The sequence below is a fragment of the Etheostoma spectabile genome, chromosome 8 (genome assembly GCF_008692095.1).
Source record: "Etheostoma spectabile isolate EspeVRDwgs_2016 chromosome 8, UIUC_Espe_1.0, whole genome shotgun sequence".
In the NCBI taxonomy this organism is placed as follows: domain Eukaryota; kingdom Metazoa; phylum Chordata; class Actinopteri; order Perciformes; family Percidae; genus Etheostoma; species Etheostoma spectabile.
The window spans coordinates 22,263,530-22,279,647 of record NC_045740.1 but is presented as its reverse complement, the minus strand read 5'-3'; the positions used below and the strand labels follow the sequence as shown (position 1 = coordinate 22,279,647).

Sequence of the window (16,118 nt, the reverse complement as noted above, 5' to 3'; positions counted from 1 at the left end):
GTTTGTTACTTCTCTGGTCACGCAAATGTTAGAAACATGCCGTTTTCTTTTTAGGTTGGTTAATCTGTTATCGTTCATCCTTTTTGTTTGTTTGTTTGTTGCTTTCATGGCTGTACTGACGTTACAGCTGTAGTGTGCTGGGTTTACATTTTTACAGGTATATGTCTAGCAATGCGGCCTGGCTGTCAAACTGGGCAATAACAACACACAGGCCAGAACACAAACAGAATAGAAATTTTCATAAGGAGAAAATACATTAGCATTAGCATTGTTGACAGAAAAGATGTTAGGCATTAGGGTCATTTTTTGATTTATTTCAGTAAATATATTACATATTGGACCTTTAAATAGTAAATGTCATAAAAAATGTATTCTTTGTGGATCATTGCAATCATTGCCCCAAAGAACCAAGCAGGCCTGCTTTGTTACACAATCCGAATTTTCTTGAAAACCTGCAATTCTCATCATGTAGCTTGCTAGCTCAAAATTTGTTGTTTCCCAAGAGAACAGAGTATGAGAACAGGAACAGACAAAGAGCGTAAGCTTATGGACATACAGTATGTCAGGCATTTATCCTGGTTTTCTTCTGTTGATCCGGACTACTTCATCTCTAACATCTCTCTTTTCTTTCCTCCCAGGCTTCCCCCAGACGGTTTGGTTAAAGGTCCCATGATATGGTGCTCTTTGGATGCTTTTATAGACTTTAGTGGTCCCCTAATACCATATCTGAAGTCTCTTATCCAAAATTCAGCCTTGGTGCAGAATTAACGCCACTAGAGCCAGTCCCACAATGTAGCTTTCCTTAATATGTGCCATTTCTGAGTCTGTAGCTTTTGAGGAGGAGAGAGAGGGGGGGGCAAGGTGGAGGCTGCGGGTGTGGCCTTGACCAACTGCCACTTTGCTCGTTTGAAAGCCATGATGTCTCTCTGTCATGGGTGATCCAAATTCTCTGGGCGGGCAAAGCAGAGAAAGGGGAGGTAACCTTGCCCTTTATGACCTCATAAGGGGAAAGATTCCAGATCGGCCCATCTGAGCTTTCATTTTCTCAAAGGCAGAGCAGGACACCCAGGGCTCGGTCTACACCTATCGCCATTTCTAGCCACTGGTTGGCGCAAAGGCGTGTCCACGCCTCTTTGTGCCAGTGGCTTCTTAAGTCGCCCTCTGAAGGAGGAACGTACCTATGAACATGTAGCTTCCCTGTAGTGTTTATGCATTCATGCTGCAAGTCTAAACTATAGTCAAAACCAATACATTCCCTTTAATTATAATAAAGGTCATCATAAATGATTGCATTTAATCAGGGCCTTGGTGTATCCTTATTTTGTTGAATTTAGGCACTTTAGCATGTTAACTTTCAATTATTTCTTCAAACTATGCAAGTACCTTTGTGACTCTGCATTTCATTGTACTTTTAGGTTGTCATAATAAGTTTCATTCATAAAGGTCTTGAAAAGTATTAAAATTTGGTGTATACTTCAAGAAACCTTGTCAACTAAATACTGAGGTGGAACATGCAGTTTATTTCTATCTAACTTTGACCAATTGGTTCAGGCTTCTTCCTTTTAGATTAAAGTCTGTGTGTTGCTTAGTGCTACAAAACATAAAAACATTTACTGTGATTCAGTGTAGAAAACAGTACTTTTGTCTGTATTGACAAGGGGAGTGTATACTTAATGTCATTTTAACATCTTTTGGTATCCAACGAAAGCAAAACCAATCATAACGAAATATTCAGACATTTGTAGACGTTTTTCTTTGAAAATACATTCAAGATTCTTCCTCCATACGTGTTGAATATTAACACAGCAGCAAAAAAACAACAACAATTAAACATTATGTACAACACAGAAGACAATGTTAAGCAGTATAAAAGAATGTTTGTTCTCACAAATGACTTCTTTCAGGCGTCAGGCGAAAATATTTTAACCTTAGTACAGGCTGCGAACCGATTTACAGTGACAGAGGGAGAAGGCTTCAGAACTGGATTGCTGCTTTATCTGAACTAGAACTAATGATTGACACAGTACAGCAAATCAGAATATTCTACAGTCTCGGGCCATGGGTCAGAAGTTATTAAAACAATCAACAGCAACATTACAGTACAATATTATTTGAGTTTTTCCCTGAATTATAATAAGTGAGCGTGAATGTCATCTCATTACATCAAATCAACTTTTCTAAACTGCATTAGAGAAATTTCACTTAAAGACAGTAGGTTTAATAACAACACACATGCTCAGCCAGACATGTTGCAGTGGAGCTTTCCTAAATGTTCAGTATTAACGTGATTAGATAGACTTCTGAGAAGAAAATCTTATAGTTGTTTCACAATAATATACAAAAACCTATGGGTGGTTATGGCACAGTGGATAGAACTCATGCCTTTGGTGTGGGGGATCTGGGTTCAATTCCAACTGTGATCAACCAATGTGTCCCTAAGCAACACACATAACCCATAGTTACTACAGAGACATGTGACCTCTGACGTATATGGCAATTGTAAGTTGCTTCAGGTAAATGTAATGTAACATTCGTTTAAGTTATTACAAGCTTGTGCTTTTGATGTAACACAAAATTGTCCATTTAAAAAATATATGTTTTGGGGCACTTTCAGCCTTTATTTTTGACAGATATGAAAGGGGAGAGAGAGGGAATGATATGTAACAAAGGACCACAGATTGGAGTCAAACCTGGGCCCGCTGCATCGAGGAACAAACCTCTATATATGGACGGCCACGCTACCAACTGAGCCATCTGACCGCACGCAATTATCCAATATTCTTCTGGATGACAAAAGGAAGTTTGCAAAAGTTGTTGGGCTTAAATTGCCAACGTATATCATAAACATATGGTAGTTTTTCTTAGGTCCAAGTGTCATTAATCTCACTTAGCATGAAAGGTATTCTAAGGGAATACATCACGAGTGTGTTTATGCGGACAGCATGCAAGATAGTAGCCTAGAAATCTAGACACACCCTAGTGGCAGCAAATGTAATTTGCAGCCAGGGTCAGTCTGGCAACTCTCCGTTGGCTTGCGTGCTGGAAAAACCAAATTCTGGTCAGGCCAATCACATTGTGTATAGAGTCGGTGGGTGGGCTTAACATGAGGACGGCAGAGTTGCGACGGTTCAGGTTGTCAGGCAAGATAGATGTGGAAAAGTGAAACTGAGTGTAATACATTTAAGAAGATGAATTTGCTGTGCCTAAAATTTTATATGAATGGAATAAAATTGGAGTCAAGGATACAGCATTTAAAAACACAAACTTTTAATTCTTTTTTATACTGAAATTCTTAGGTCAAGAGAATCTTTAAACAAATCCATGTGAAATCTTAAGCACCATCTTGAAATGCCATATACAGCAGGTAGGCTACTTGTTATAGTCATTATATACAGAAAAAAGTCCTATAACCATGTGAGACCACTAATGCCCACTTATCCATTGGTGACCAGGTTGATATAGCCTCAAACACAAAAAAAATACATACATACATTTTGAATTGCTTTTTTGTCTTTTCTCTTTGCATGAGAAGCCCAGTACATACTAAAGAAAATAAATGAACAATGACAGAGGGATGTAGGTAACAATACTTAAAATGATTGTGATGTCAGAATACCCCTTGCCATCTTTAATCAATATATCTACAATAAGATAATATCTAACATTAACTACAATCTTTTTCTAACTGAGTGTGGTTTACTATCTTACAAAAATAAAAAAAAAAGTCCCAAAAAAAACAAAAACAGGTCTCCTACACAGGGGCCACGAGTCTTCTGTTATAGAGTTAGGTGAAATGTTCAAAACACTGCTGGCCCGTGAAGCCTGCATGGGTTACAGTGTGTGTGTGTGTGTGTGTGTGTGTGTGTGTGTGTGTGTGTGTGTGTGTGGTGTGAGTGTGAGTGGGAGAGGGAGAGGGAGAGGGAGAGAGAATGTTGGGGTGTAATTTCTTAGTGTCGGGGGCCACCCGGTCGTGGAAGAGGGGCACCTGATCAGAGGGAGAGATCAGAAAGAAGGGGGGGGGGGGAAGCAAAGTTATCACAACAAGGTTAAATTGATGTTTATGTCTTTGTTTGCTTTAATGGTCACCATTTAATTTTGACAACTGCATGCGGTCACATCAATTTACAAGTGTTAATATAAAAAAATATATAAAAATAAATTTGCACAGTACCGGTAGCTGCCTTATCCTAAAATGGGTACAAGCTGTGAGCCAGTGTCCTACTTCACTCTCTTTGCATACAAGTCTTCCCTCAACTCTAACACACAGGTCAGTCTTCCCAGTTTCTAGCTGATCCTGTCCTTACTTATTATATGACATCAAACCATTGATGCTGTTTAAGAGAATCAGGCTTTTACCAACTTCTAGTTATGGCTTTCCATGCTGCTATCTTTACCAAGTATCAGTCCCTCTGTAATGTTACTAGTGAAATATGACCCAAGTTAGAAGACAGGACTCTTATATCCAAGCCTACATTAATCAGAACTAAATTAGGCATCTTTCCAAAATGACTTTAGTTTTTCACAACTCCAAAAACTTTGTGCGTGGTGTAGTGATAGACAGATTTTATAGTGTTATTATTTTTAGCCAATCTATATCGGACCGATATTTGCATTTTTACGTGTATCAGCATTGGCCGATACACTGCTGCTGCGTTCGCCGATATTTCCCCCCCTTCATTATTTACTGCATTATGGCAGAGCAGATTCTGAAAACCAATCCAGTGTGGCAGCATTTTAAATAAATATTGTTTATCTCTTTGTTCTTACTTGTTCCACCTCACCTGTCACTATTTGTTAAATGTCGTTTTTTTTAAGTTCGATAAATGTTCCTTTTTTAAATTGAGACTTGTAGCATTTGTTTTTATCATGTCATTTTTATGATGTGAATTGAAGGAGCAAAACCAGTATTGGCTCAAGAAAATCAGCAGCCGGTATCGGTCATTGGCTATAGCTGATGGGAAAAAATAAAAAATAAATCCAAATTGGTCGATCCTTAGTATGGTCCAGCTGGATTTACCCCGCAGAGATCTGAGAAGTCATCGGACTTCAAATATCAACAATCTTTGTTCAGCATTGCTTACTGCACCTTTTATAAATCTTCGTTGTAGTAATGTCTAAAGCTCACTGTATTTTGGCGTAAATACCAGATTCCAATCTAAGCTCATCCTGAACATATATACACAGCACATCTCAGTAAATGGACAAAGGAATAAATAAAAGAAAAAGCAGAAGTGACCCACCTGGAGAAGCGAGAAGTGGAGGACGGCAACTCTTTAAAGAAGGAGGGGCCCCTCTGCCTGTGTGAGGGCCCCTGGGGCCTTGGTGGTATGGAGGAGGGTGATGGAGTATGGGCCCACGAGGCATAGAGGGGCCACAGTAGGAGCTGTGTGAGGACAGTGAAGGACCAGGAGGTCGATGCAGGGACAGCAGCGGAGGAGGTTTGGATTTGGGATGAGAGCCTGGAAAAAAGAACAATAGATAGATTTGTAGATATTACAGATAAAAGTGTGAGAAATTATGTGTATGTATTAGGGCTACACAATACTAGTTTTTTTTTTTTTATATATATAAATCGCCATCACAATATCAACTGACACAGGTGCATGAAAATACAACTTGTATGCAAACACAGGAAAGAAAAAAAAAAAGTTATATCTAAAAAAAATATGAATGTCTTGTTTATGGATCCTACACCCTTGAACTTTTATCGAAAAGAAAAAGACCCGTTCAAATAATCAAACAAGTTGTCAACTCTGCAGTCTAACCTGGCGGAGGCAGGAGAGGAGCGGGTGGTGAGGGGTGGTTCATCATGGGCCCCCCTGCTCCGGCAGCCTGAGGGGGTCCGGGTGGAGTGGGGAGCAGAGGAGGCGGCTTGCCCAGTCCGGGAGGTAACATGTTACCCCTCTTCCCCTCCGTGTGGGAGGCTGGAGACAGAAATAAAAATTAAAGAATGACAAAAGGCTGGAAAAGTATGAAGAGGAAGGAAAGAACAGATTTAAAAAAAAAAAAAAAAAGTTAAAAAGGTGCAATCAGTGATATCGACGCAGAGTCAGCTCTTCGAGGTACTGCAGCCTAAATTAGCATCCCACCTTGTAGGTGCTCCTGCCGGGAACGGACATACTCGGAGATGGTTTCCATCTCCTCGGGGTAGAGATGCACCCCTTCAGCAAACAGCAAGAGGAGCTGACGGGTTTCGGAGGGAACCGTGTGGCGGTCAATCTTCTCTCGGTCCAGGTAGTCATCCAGCAGCTGTGACGCCTGGGCAGCACTGTCTGCCGGGTCCTTCGGCGGGCGCTCTTTGCCGCGCCTGCGACTGTACTCGGCTGCAACAAAGTCCATGGCCTGGTCTTTCGGCATGTTGCGATGGACTGGGAGGGGGAGGGGGGGAATTGGAATGTTAATGGTGAGGTGTCAGGGGACTGAAGGGGAAGAAAGACGTGAAATAAGACAAGCCAAACACCGTGGAAATAACAGTAAAATCAATGGGGTTCCTACAGGACACTCAGGTGAAACTGAAATCTCTCTGGTTTTAATGTGATGTTAGAGCAAATTCAACTGCTATATTTAGGTATGCAAGTTTCACTCTGTTGTTAGAAGAGGGGCAATGAAGAGCATGCAATTTGTAGATGTAAATTTATCAGTAACTTTATCATTTGCTGCATTATGTTTGACATATTTTTAATTTTTATTTGGATTAATTGAAATGATTCCTTTATTATAATTTGCTTTGAAGACATGTATTACATTGATTTAATTTCATTGATTTTGTTTTGGTTGTGAGGACAAGAATGTATTTTGGTTTCTCTTTTTTCGTAAGCTACACAGTAGCATCATTGTGGAATAATAACATCTTGTTGCAGTTTTGATGTTCTGGTTATGTATAATGCACATTTGCAACTTGTATTATGCAGATTTCAGAAATATCAGTTTTTGTGGGGCATCTGAATCGCACAGGTTGCTTAACTTATGGGACGTGTATTTCCCACATGAAATAACTTTAGTTAAATACTGAAATAACATTGGTTATATGGTCCTTGTGACCATGCTGACTTTGAAACTAACCTTGGAGCTTGGTAACACATTGTCTGACCACTTCTGCAGCTGCGTTCACAGACCTCAGCAATTACTTTGTCAAATACAATGTTATCTTAACCAATGAAATGAAACAATAGTTTTCCTTTATAAGAAAAGAGTAGTATGACACTTTGGGAAGTTTGCTTATTCCCTTTTGATACAATGTCTGTACAGTCTATATGAAGCTAAAGTAAGCAGCTGCTTGACTTAAAAGCATAAAGACTAACTAGTCTGGATTTGTCCAAAGGTAGAATAATTTGCGCCGTAACTTCCTGACGTCTCTACTGGTGACCCAGCAGTGAGGACAAGATAAAAAATAATAGCCTCACACATAATCCCTTGTAACACCCTATGTTTGGTTTTTACTCTTTGTTCTGGCCGTTTTGAGGTTTTTGTACGGATCAAACAAATGCGATATAGACCTGTTATTTAGTGGAATTTCTAACTCTCGGCAAGAAAGCCAAACCTACCTTTTACACACCTACTCTGCTACTTTTGGGCTTTATTTAGTTTAAGTATGTACTGTTTTGTGATGTCAAAGTGTAAACCAGTGGCAGACGTGCCAACAGAGTGCCATGAATATTGTGTAGATTTGATGGATTTTGAGATGATTTTATTTTTTTCCAGTGGCGTGCAGAATTGTATCTTGTGCATATCTGTAAATGTTGGTGTTTTAATGGGAATATTCAATGTTTTTATTGGGTTTCATGCTAAATATATTTCAGATTTTGATTTTTTTTTTTCAAAGATGTTGGTAGAATCTACACAACACGTATACTGCATTAGACCATTAGTTGAAAAGGGATGTAGGGGTGTAACTCAGGTGGTTTGGCTAAGCTTGAAGGAATGGGGGCAGGGACTTACTTTTGAGGGATTCTGAGAATATGATAACAGTGCAGGAGGACAGAGCTACGTTTGTCTGCTCCACCAGAATACATAACGGGGAGCCCTCTGCTCGGACATCCTGCAGAGCCCGGGTCAGGCCCGATTCCGCCTGAAGGTAGAGCATTTCCACTGACAGGCCACGCTCCTGCAAGCACTGGCTTAGCGATTTGGGGTAATCCCTTTGAGAGGAAGAGAAACACTTTGTTAACTTGACATTTTTATATTAAGTGACTTAGATGGCATATAGAGAAACCTAAGTTATTTCTGAGATGAACAGGGGGTTACTTCTTGATTTATAGTGTGCGTCATCAACAAAAAACGCAAATCGGAGCTCATCCTTTTGCGTGGTGAAATCTGTTTGTGTGGATCTTTGATTAGACAGGACTGGACGTAGCATTATGTAGAGCTTTGTGTGGCACTAACACACGGTTTGGGGCTCTTTCAAGTGTATTTAGTATTGTAGTATTATGTGTTTATGGTATTCATATGGACGACTTGAGTGAATGTGTTTGAAATTTGCAAGAAAAGAGACCACTCTATTGAATGGTGCTGTTTGATATAGTTGTGGAGAAATGTCTGGATGTGGCTGGGTTTGGTGGCATTTTACTATTACATCTTTCTAAAGCATCAGTGGTAATGTTTTCATATTGGTCGCTGCAACTCATGGAGCACAGGCTTCTTAATAGATTAACATTCAACAACCATACAAGGGGAAGATCTGTTAGAAGAGGCAGACATTTACCAACTCTGGTAAATGTAGCAAGGCATCCACAGACATAGAAGTAGGCATTGTAGAGAAAAATTGGGTAAACAAAACTGGGAAAACTAGAATGCATTATTATTGCAAAGCATCCAAGCCGACTATAGTTACCAGAGCCACAGTTTAAACCTAGAGGCTCAGTGTTTACTACTCAAAACAAGGTTTTAAAAAAAAAAGGAGTATTACTCTAACACTAGCAATACACATTTGATATTGCAGATACCCCGTTCTTATGGCATGTAAAACTGTAAATAGTCATTAGCTAATTTGTCCTAGAACAGCAAATAGCCTTTTGAATGAATGCACTATGCAACATTAGTTCAGTTACCAGCCATTGAACATTTGAACTACAATACCAACATCTGTACAATTAAATGAAGACCAAAAGCTTGAGACAAAGGTCTGTTGTTTTTTTTGTTTTTTTACAAACATGAAATGTAACATTTACACATACTTAAATACAGCTCATTGATATACCATGTATTTTGTTTTTTAACTTAAAAAGTATAATGAACAGCTGTTAAGCATGTTATGAAAATGATAAATCCACTCCATTTTGTTGTTTAGGTAGCCTGCTGATAACCAGCAATGTACCGTTTAATTGAATTAATATTAATAATATTTCCCTTTAATTAGCACACTAGGGACAATAAATTAGTATCATAGCAGTGTGAGTGCTATGATGACACGGCTGCCACAATTTTTAAAGCTTCATAGTCGCCAATAGTGTAGTATTATCTTGTGCATGAATTCATTTTTGCATTGTGTAGTGAGTGTACATCTTTCATGTGTTTTGTAAACAGGATGCAACAGTAACAGTACAAATTAGCATGTGTTCATTCATTTGTCACCAAATGGGGTAAAGGCAGATCAATTTAATGGCGTTCTTTTATGAGCTTAAAAGATCATGCTGAATGTTTTGTTTTATTATATGTCTATATTTAGTCATGGGTGTGGGTTTGGCGAAAGATTGTGATTAATGTTAGACCTGCATGACACTTTACATTTTTTAATGTATGAGACTGTAAAATTACTGTGCTGAATACTAAAACATAGCTCTTGATGTTCCTATTTTCTTTGGGTAAGTATGAATGGCACATAGAAATTTGTCTTTTTATTTCAACAAATCTGGTGCAGTAATAACGTACGTCAAATGAAGTGAGATGAATTTGGATCAGGTGTATGCAGAAGTCGCAGTTCTTCTACTGCAAAATAGGCTTCTGAGGAGAGCTGGAGTATAAAAGACTATAACAAAACTCATGAAGTAGTCTCAAATTGTCTTTAAGACATATAAGGACAATGGCATCAGTGAGATACATTTCTGTCAGAAGGAGAGAAAGGGGGACTTGTCCGTCAGTGATCATAAACCAAACTTGATTGGACAGGCAATCATCCAACACAAGAAATATTGAGCTTTGTCAACAATAACGAAAAGATAACCCGGGCCTTGTTTTCTCAGTTGCATTTGCAACTCCAAAGTTGCATCAACAACTTGGAGCTTGAAATCGGTTGGAAATCCATTTTTGGATGTCATGTCCTGGCCGTGTAACAAAACGTAGTGAAACCCAGACACACACAGGGGATTAACTCCTGGTGAAAGATCTTGTAGTGTCAGAGTGTGCCCAGCTGTCGACAGTTATGTAGTGTGAAAACAAAAACACGATGACTTCACAAATCCTAATTATAAGACAGCAAGTTGTGTAGTGGAAACAATATAGCCACCTGACAACTTTGAAAATTGTGTTGTCAGCTTACGGCTGCACATACACAAAAGCCTTTTTTAGTACTGGTGTGATTAATAGAGAGGCTGAAAAGAACAAGACGGGGCGGGCGCGCAAACACACACACACACACACACACACACACACACACACACACACACACACACAAACAATGGGGACAGTGCGTTTAGTATGCGGTGGTGGGAGCCACAGAGGGGACCCAGAAATAAAAACCACAGTGGCCTGCGGTAAAAAGACAGATTCAATTTTGGGAGAAAACGTGACACGCCGTTGCATAGAGTAAACAGTAGATATTACGGTCTCTATTGAGAAAAAAAACAAACTGTTGCTGACTGTTTCCTGCAACAAGCTCCAGCACAAGGCTCAGTCCCTGGGTCTCTTTTCTTTTTCTACGTGAAATAAAGCTGCCTACAAGTGCGGTTGGAAATGTCAAGATCTATGCGCAGAACGTAAGGTTTGGTGGGTTCGGAGTCACTTTTTTGATCTCGAGGAGCCGACTGATCAGTCCAACTGCCTTTTCTGCCGACGGTCGGCCGTCAGGTTGGTGTGTCAGAGGCTTAACACAACAGGACGTTACACAAATGGGTCATTTTAAATGGCACTGCCATCGCCACGCAGCCCTGCCACTAATCACCAGATCGTTTTCTTCAGTGTTCAGAGCCACTGGAAGTGCCGTTGTCAAATACACAGGGGTTAACTGGTTATCTTCAACAGTTGAATCTAACAAATCCCAATCTGATCCAGCAGTTGCTTATAGTAAGTGTACTACTCTCACAACTGTACAACAGCTACACTGGCTGAAAACGTTTCTTCATATATTGTATGCATATCTTGCGACCTAGTTACTGTTCATTACCAGCTGCAACAGCAATGATGTGGAGACCTGGAGACACCTTTTGTACCAGGGAACTACCACAGAAGAGGATTTAAGTGCTTTGCCAGGTGTTCATTTTTCCATCTGTCAGAGGAAACATGTTCTCACCTCAATACCGCCACAAGAGTGAAAATGCAGTCTTGAAACTTTACAGGTGTGTAGTAGAGATCGAAGTGTAGTATGAGCAAGGATGCCGGAAAGTAAGGGGGTAGAAAGTAGAGATGGTGCCAGACTGATTGAGGCACAGAAACCCAAACATGAGTATAGACTAGAGAATAGTATTATTCAATTGACATGATGGGGAAGACTAGGAAACGAGACCTCTGTGTAAAAATGTCTACCTTTTAGTACAAGAACACATATCTTCTCACATCATCATATCCACACACACACACACACACACACACACACACACACACACACACCACACGTCACTGGCAGGTGAGCTTAAATACCCCTTCCCCAAAACAATTGACATTTTAAAAAAGGACATCCATTAGTTTGGTCTTTCTCTAACTGGCAGCACAGTATAAACCCTGCATGTAAAAAGAAATGTCCACTTCACTTCACCTGCTTGTTATTTTTGTTAAAAGTACTCACAGGCATCGGTTGGTGACAGAGAGGACCACACAGTCGGCCGGCTTCTTCTCCTCTTGCACCTGTCGGTAGAACTTCTGATACAGGGCTTTACGGCGGTCTGCTGGGGTGCAGCCGTCTGGCTTGGCTGTGTGTGTGTGTGTGTGTGTGTGTGTGACATATTGAGGTAGTTGGGGGACAGTGAAGGGGAGACAGAGTGGAGAGAGTAAAGGGAGGAGAGAAGTGCAGATCAGAAATGAGAGCAGATCTTTGGTTAATTTGATATCAACAGTAAGCAAGGCCAATAAAATGGCATTTAACTTCACGTGTAAAACTGAATATTGGGGCGCACCATAAGACAAGACGTGTTGTGTAAACCAATGGGGTACCAGTTATTGAATAAATAACAGTTTATTTTTTATTTTTTGTGCAGTGGAAACGCAGTGGCACAACAGAGTAGGAGCACATCGCTTCATACTGGAAAAGCCACGCCCACTGGAGGGGAAAACAACTCTCCACTCTCCACTGACTTGGGCTGCCTCTCATAACCCTTATTTGGAAGCTCCTCGACTCCTCAGTTGAACCGGAAGTTGTTCTGTTCCTCCGTGGTGAAGGCCGTCTCAAAGCCCTTATTTCTGCCCCTTAAACCGAGGAGCGATCACCGAGGAGCTATAAGCAATCAGCTGATGGAGTTGCTAACTCCGCCCATACAGCGAACACACTCATGTGATGCTTGAAAGGACGTCTCATCCCTCTAAAAAACACATTTTTGTGTTGCCTCTCTCCTCCCATGATATCCTCGCGTCTCTCCCGTGCCTCCTTGGGTGGGAGGGACCAAGACGCGAGGCAAGTGGAAGACTCGAGGAGACAATTTAAGGGTTATGAGATGCAGCCCCGGATTGCGTGAGGGTGCCTTGTTGCCAATTCCGTCTGCCGGCAAACAACAGAAAAATGCCTAAAAAGGTGTGAAGGGATGCGCTACCAACAATATAAAGTACCAATAACTTAATTTTTTCTAAGCCGTCAAACCGATAATCTGAGCTTTTACTAAGACAAAAGTGGATTCACATGTGAGGAGAATGGGAAGACTGTGGAATTCTGACACTACCCTAGTACCTGGGCTCTATTACGTTTGCAGCTAGCATTTTGTTAACAAGTCAAATATCCAAATGTCAGTTTCAGGTCGGGCTCAACAATTAATTGAAATCAACAATGAAATTCTGAGGCTGTAATCAAAGTTTAATTTTGATAATTTTTATAAAAAATGAATTGTGACTTTTTGCAATGTGTACTTTCATTTTAATTGCATACACTTTGTATAAAATAGCCATAATAGTTCCCGCTTTGTGTGTTTTCTTCAATTATTTTTAAATCAGAAAAATAAGCACTTTTGAATTGGGAAATAATATTTCTCACCTTCAATATTTGAGCCTATTTAGAGTACAAGCCTTGCCAATGAACGATGAGAACAAAATAAAACGAATCTTAAATTTTTTTAAATTATAGTTCATTTATCGATATCAAGGTAAATGTGCAATTAATTGTGATTTTTGCTTGTGAAGCCCGTTTCAGGCTAACTATATTTCTGTAAATTAAGCTAACACGTGTGATGTCAGGCATATTGGATCTCACAGTCTCCTCATTCTTCCTGCCACTTTGGTCTTCCCAACAGCTCAGTTTTGTGGTTTATAAAAACTTAAATTATGGGGTCTTCACATTGTAAGTAACAAGGAATTAAAAAGAAAATACATGGTATGTTTGGGTTCATGGTTTATGATGGCCTGGTTAAAAAGAGCATACAAATATTTTGACTGGTGCAAATTTGTTACAGTGCTTTTAGTGCTTAATATGAAGAAACAGTCTTACCATTTGGTTGATGCTTGTACCCCTCAAACATCACACTTCCACTGTAGTTTTGAATTTGGTCTATATCTTCATAACTGAAAAAGGCAATGAAACAGGAGCATCATACAATGTTACATTTTAATGAGGGAGGCATTTCTGTGCCTACTGTTCAATAGGCCATTATATGTGATTAGATTCAACTTTATTGTCATTACACATGTACAGGTACAAGTCAAAGAAAATGCAGTTTGGGTCTAACCAGAAGTGCAATAGCAGTAAGTGCAGGATATACAATGGTTTCATAAGTGCAGGATGGATCTGTACTGAATAAATATAGAAATGAATACTATTATAAACAGAATTTTACAGATAGATTTGTCCTATGAATATGGGATGACTTGATAGAACTAAAAAGGTTATAAAGACTGGAAAAAGAAACTGAAATCATGACCAGTTTCAAACAAGTGGCAGTTTCTTTCCAACCTTGATAATGAAGTATGCTTAAAAGACAAGCTACATTACAGTTTTCGATGTTGCAGTCTGATTGGTTATTTGGTCCAAAACACAAAAGAGACAAGGCTATGTGACTGCACTGAAATGTATATGTATTCATCTTTCCACTCCAGTTGTGTTGCAGTGTTGTTGTGCTGTCAACGGTTTGTCCTTACAGCTTTATCTAAATAAGACACTTTTCTTGTCCATTTTTTCATTGTTGAAAACAGAAATATTGATTGGAAAAAAGGCCCTTATTATGTTCCACGTATTATGCATCAACTACCAAACAAACACTGCGGATAATGTTAAGAGACAGAGTCTTTGAATTGTTAAGCTGTACCTTTCCAGGGCATCCTTGAGCTCTTCGTTCCTCTCCTCTCTTTTGGGGTAAGGCGCTGCTCTCCGAAACAGACGCAGTTGTTGAGTACTGCACAACGCAAGAGGGAATTGAATGAGTGCCTTAGCCTACTACCAAATACAGCTCACGTTAACTGGCGGAAGAGGGTTAGGTGTCAGTTTGTAGAACCCACGCCGTTTTTTTTTCTTCTACTAACGTTACGGGTGCTAACGTTACCTAGCATGTCAGCTGCTAGCTAATGCTAAACTTGCAACAGTGCACCACTCTGCTTACCTTCCGTTTGGGTTAGCTGGTTGCCGCCGGGCTGATGCAGACGATTTCGTCCAAGACGACATTTTATCCGCAGTGCAACTTCAACCAAATAAACCTAAGCTTTTAATCACAGGGAGACGAGAAAATATTTCCCGAGGTTACTCTACCAGTGGTCCGCGCTACATCCCTCCCTGTAGCGGGGGAGAAGCATAGACAGTAAAAAAAAAAAAAAAAGAAAAGGGGCGGAGGAGGAGGAGCATAGTCAGCAACTCTTCTTCAGGCTGTTGACTAGCCAGCTTAGCTACAGCAGTTGTATTACCATAACACCACCTACTGGACTAGCTAGGTCTGCTGTTGGCCGTATAAAATGGGAATACAACCATAAACTGTAAAACTGACGATGCCTCTGACGACCCCCCCCCATAAAAAACAAAACATTTTATATCTTTCAGAGTAGCCTAGCCTAGACTATAGGCTATAGCCCATCAGCTGAGGTTTTGAGATAGGCCTGTGTGCCCATGAAATTTCTTTTGTCACACAAAAACAGTTACAGGGAAACAAAATACTGTTTGCAGACCACTCCATCACTGACCAGTGAAGTGCTGACCTTATCTACATCTGTTGATAGGTCGTTGCAAATTTACATCAGACATGACTTTTTTTTTAAACTCTGCTCTCAATACCTGGTTGCTGAGCTGCCGTCCCCTAGTTTAGATAAGGTTTTGGTCATGGTTTGTGACTATGGTTATGACAATGAGACATTAGAGGTAGCCTACTTGGGTACTGGGAAGCCTGTTAGGGCACATACCATATAACTGCAACATTCTTGGTTTGATTCCACCTGGGGATTTCCCTCCGCAATACCTGTACGCAACCATCTCCTGTGGATAAACTCTATTTCAAGGAGGCAATTCCTGTATGAGGAAAGCAGGGCAGATATGCTGGATCTTTACACTCGATGTTTAAAAAAAAAATACTACAACAATGGCTCCATAAACAACCTTAACTGCTATTTCATCATCTAGTGTTCAAGAGACACCTAGTTATATGATCCGCAACCAGGTTGTCCTTTGGGATGCTGTCAAAACAGCAGTAGGCTAGATGATTAGATTAGAGCAGCTATGGAAAAAGCAAACAGGGTTTTTGTACATAATTTATTGCATTTATGGTGGTTCATTTTCCTCATTTAGACTGAACTATGAACTAATTGGATGGCAGCCAACACGGACCAGAGGTATCTACCAGTGATGAGATGTG

The 16,118-nt window shown here is 40.1% G+C and overlaps 1 protein-coding gene across 1 annotated transcript; it reads right to left on the bottom strand.

The window, feature by feature from the left end:
- Nucleotides 1–3,250: 3,250 nt before the first annotated feature.
- On the bottom strand, nucleotides 3,251–15,086 carry si:ch211-216l23.2 (nuclear receptor coactivator 5). Its single transcript, XM_032524159.1, has 9 exons — nucleotides 14,883–15,086; nucleotides 14,592–14,678; nucleotides 13,778–13,851; nucleotides 11,936–12,059; nucleotides 7,939–8,138; nucleotides 6,090–6,368; nucleotides 5,766–5,924; nucleotides 5,241–5,459; nucleotides 3,251–3,985 (listed from the first exon to the last, which is right to left on the bottom strand). Exons 1-9 carry the CDS (start codon nucleotides 14,942–14,944, stop codon nucleotides 3,948–3,950), a joined length of 1,242 nt encoding a protein of 413 aa, XP_032380050.1. The 5' UTR covers nucleotides 14,945–15,086; the 3' UTR covers nucleotides 3,251–3,947.
- Nucleotides 15,087–16,118: the final 1,032 nt, after the last annotated feature.

What these genes read in the sequence shown, in the direction of transcription:
- si:ch211-216l23.2 (XM_032524159.1), bottom strand. Translation starts at nt 14,944, where the DNA reads ATGTCGTCTTGGACGAAATCGTCTGCATCAGCCCGGCGGCAACCAGCT. An exon ending in CTCAAGGATGCCCTGGAAAG is followed by an intron (nt 13,852 to 14,591) that starts GTACAGCTTAAC and finishes TGCCTTTTTCAG; the next exon opens with TTATGAAGATATAGACCAAA. An exon ending in TCCTCTCCTGCCTCCGCCAG is followed by an intron (nt 5,460 to 5,765) that starts GTTAGACTGCAG and finishes TCTTTTTTCCAG; the next exon opens with GCTCTCATCCCAAATCCAAA.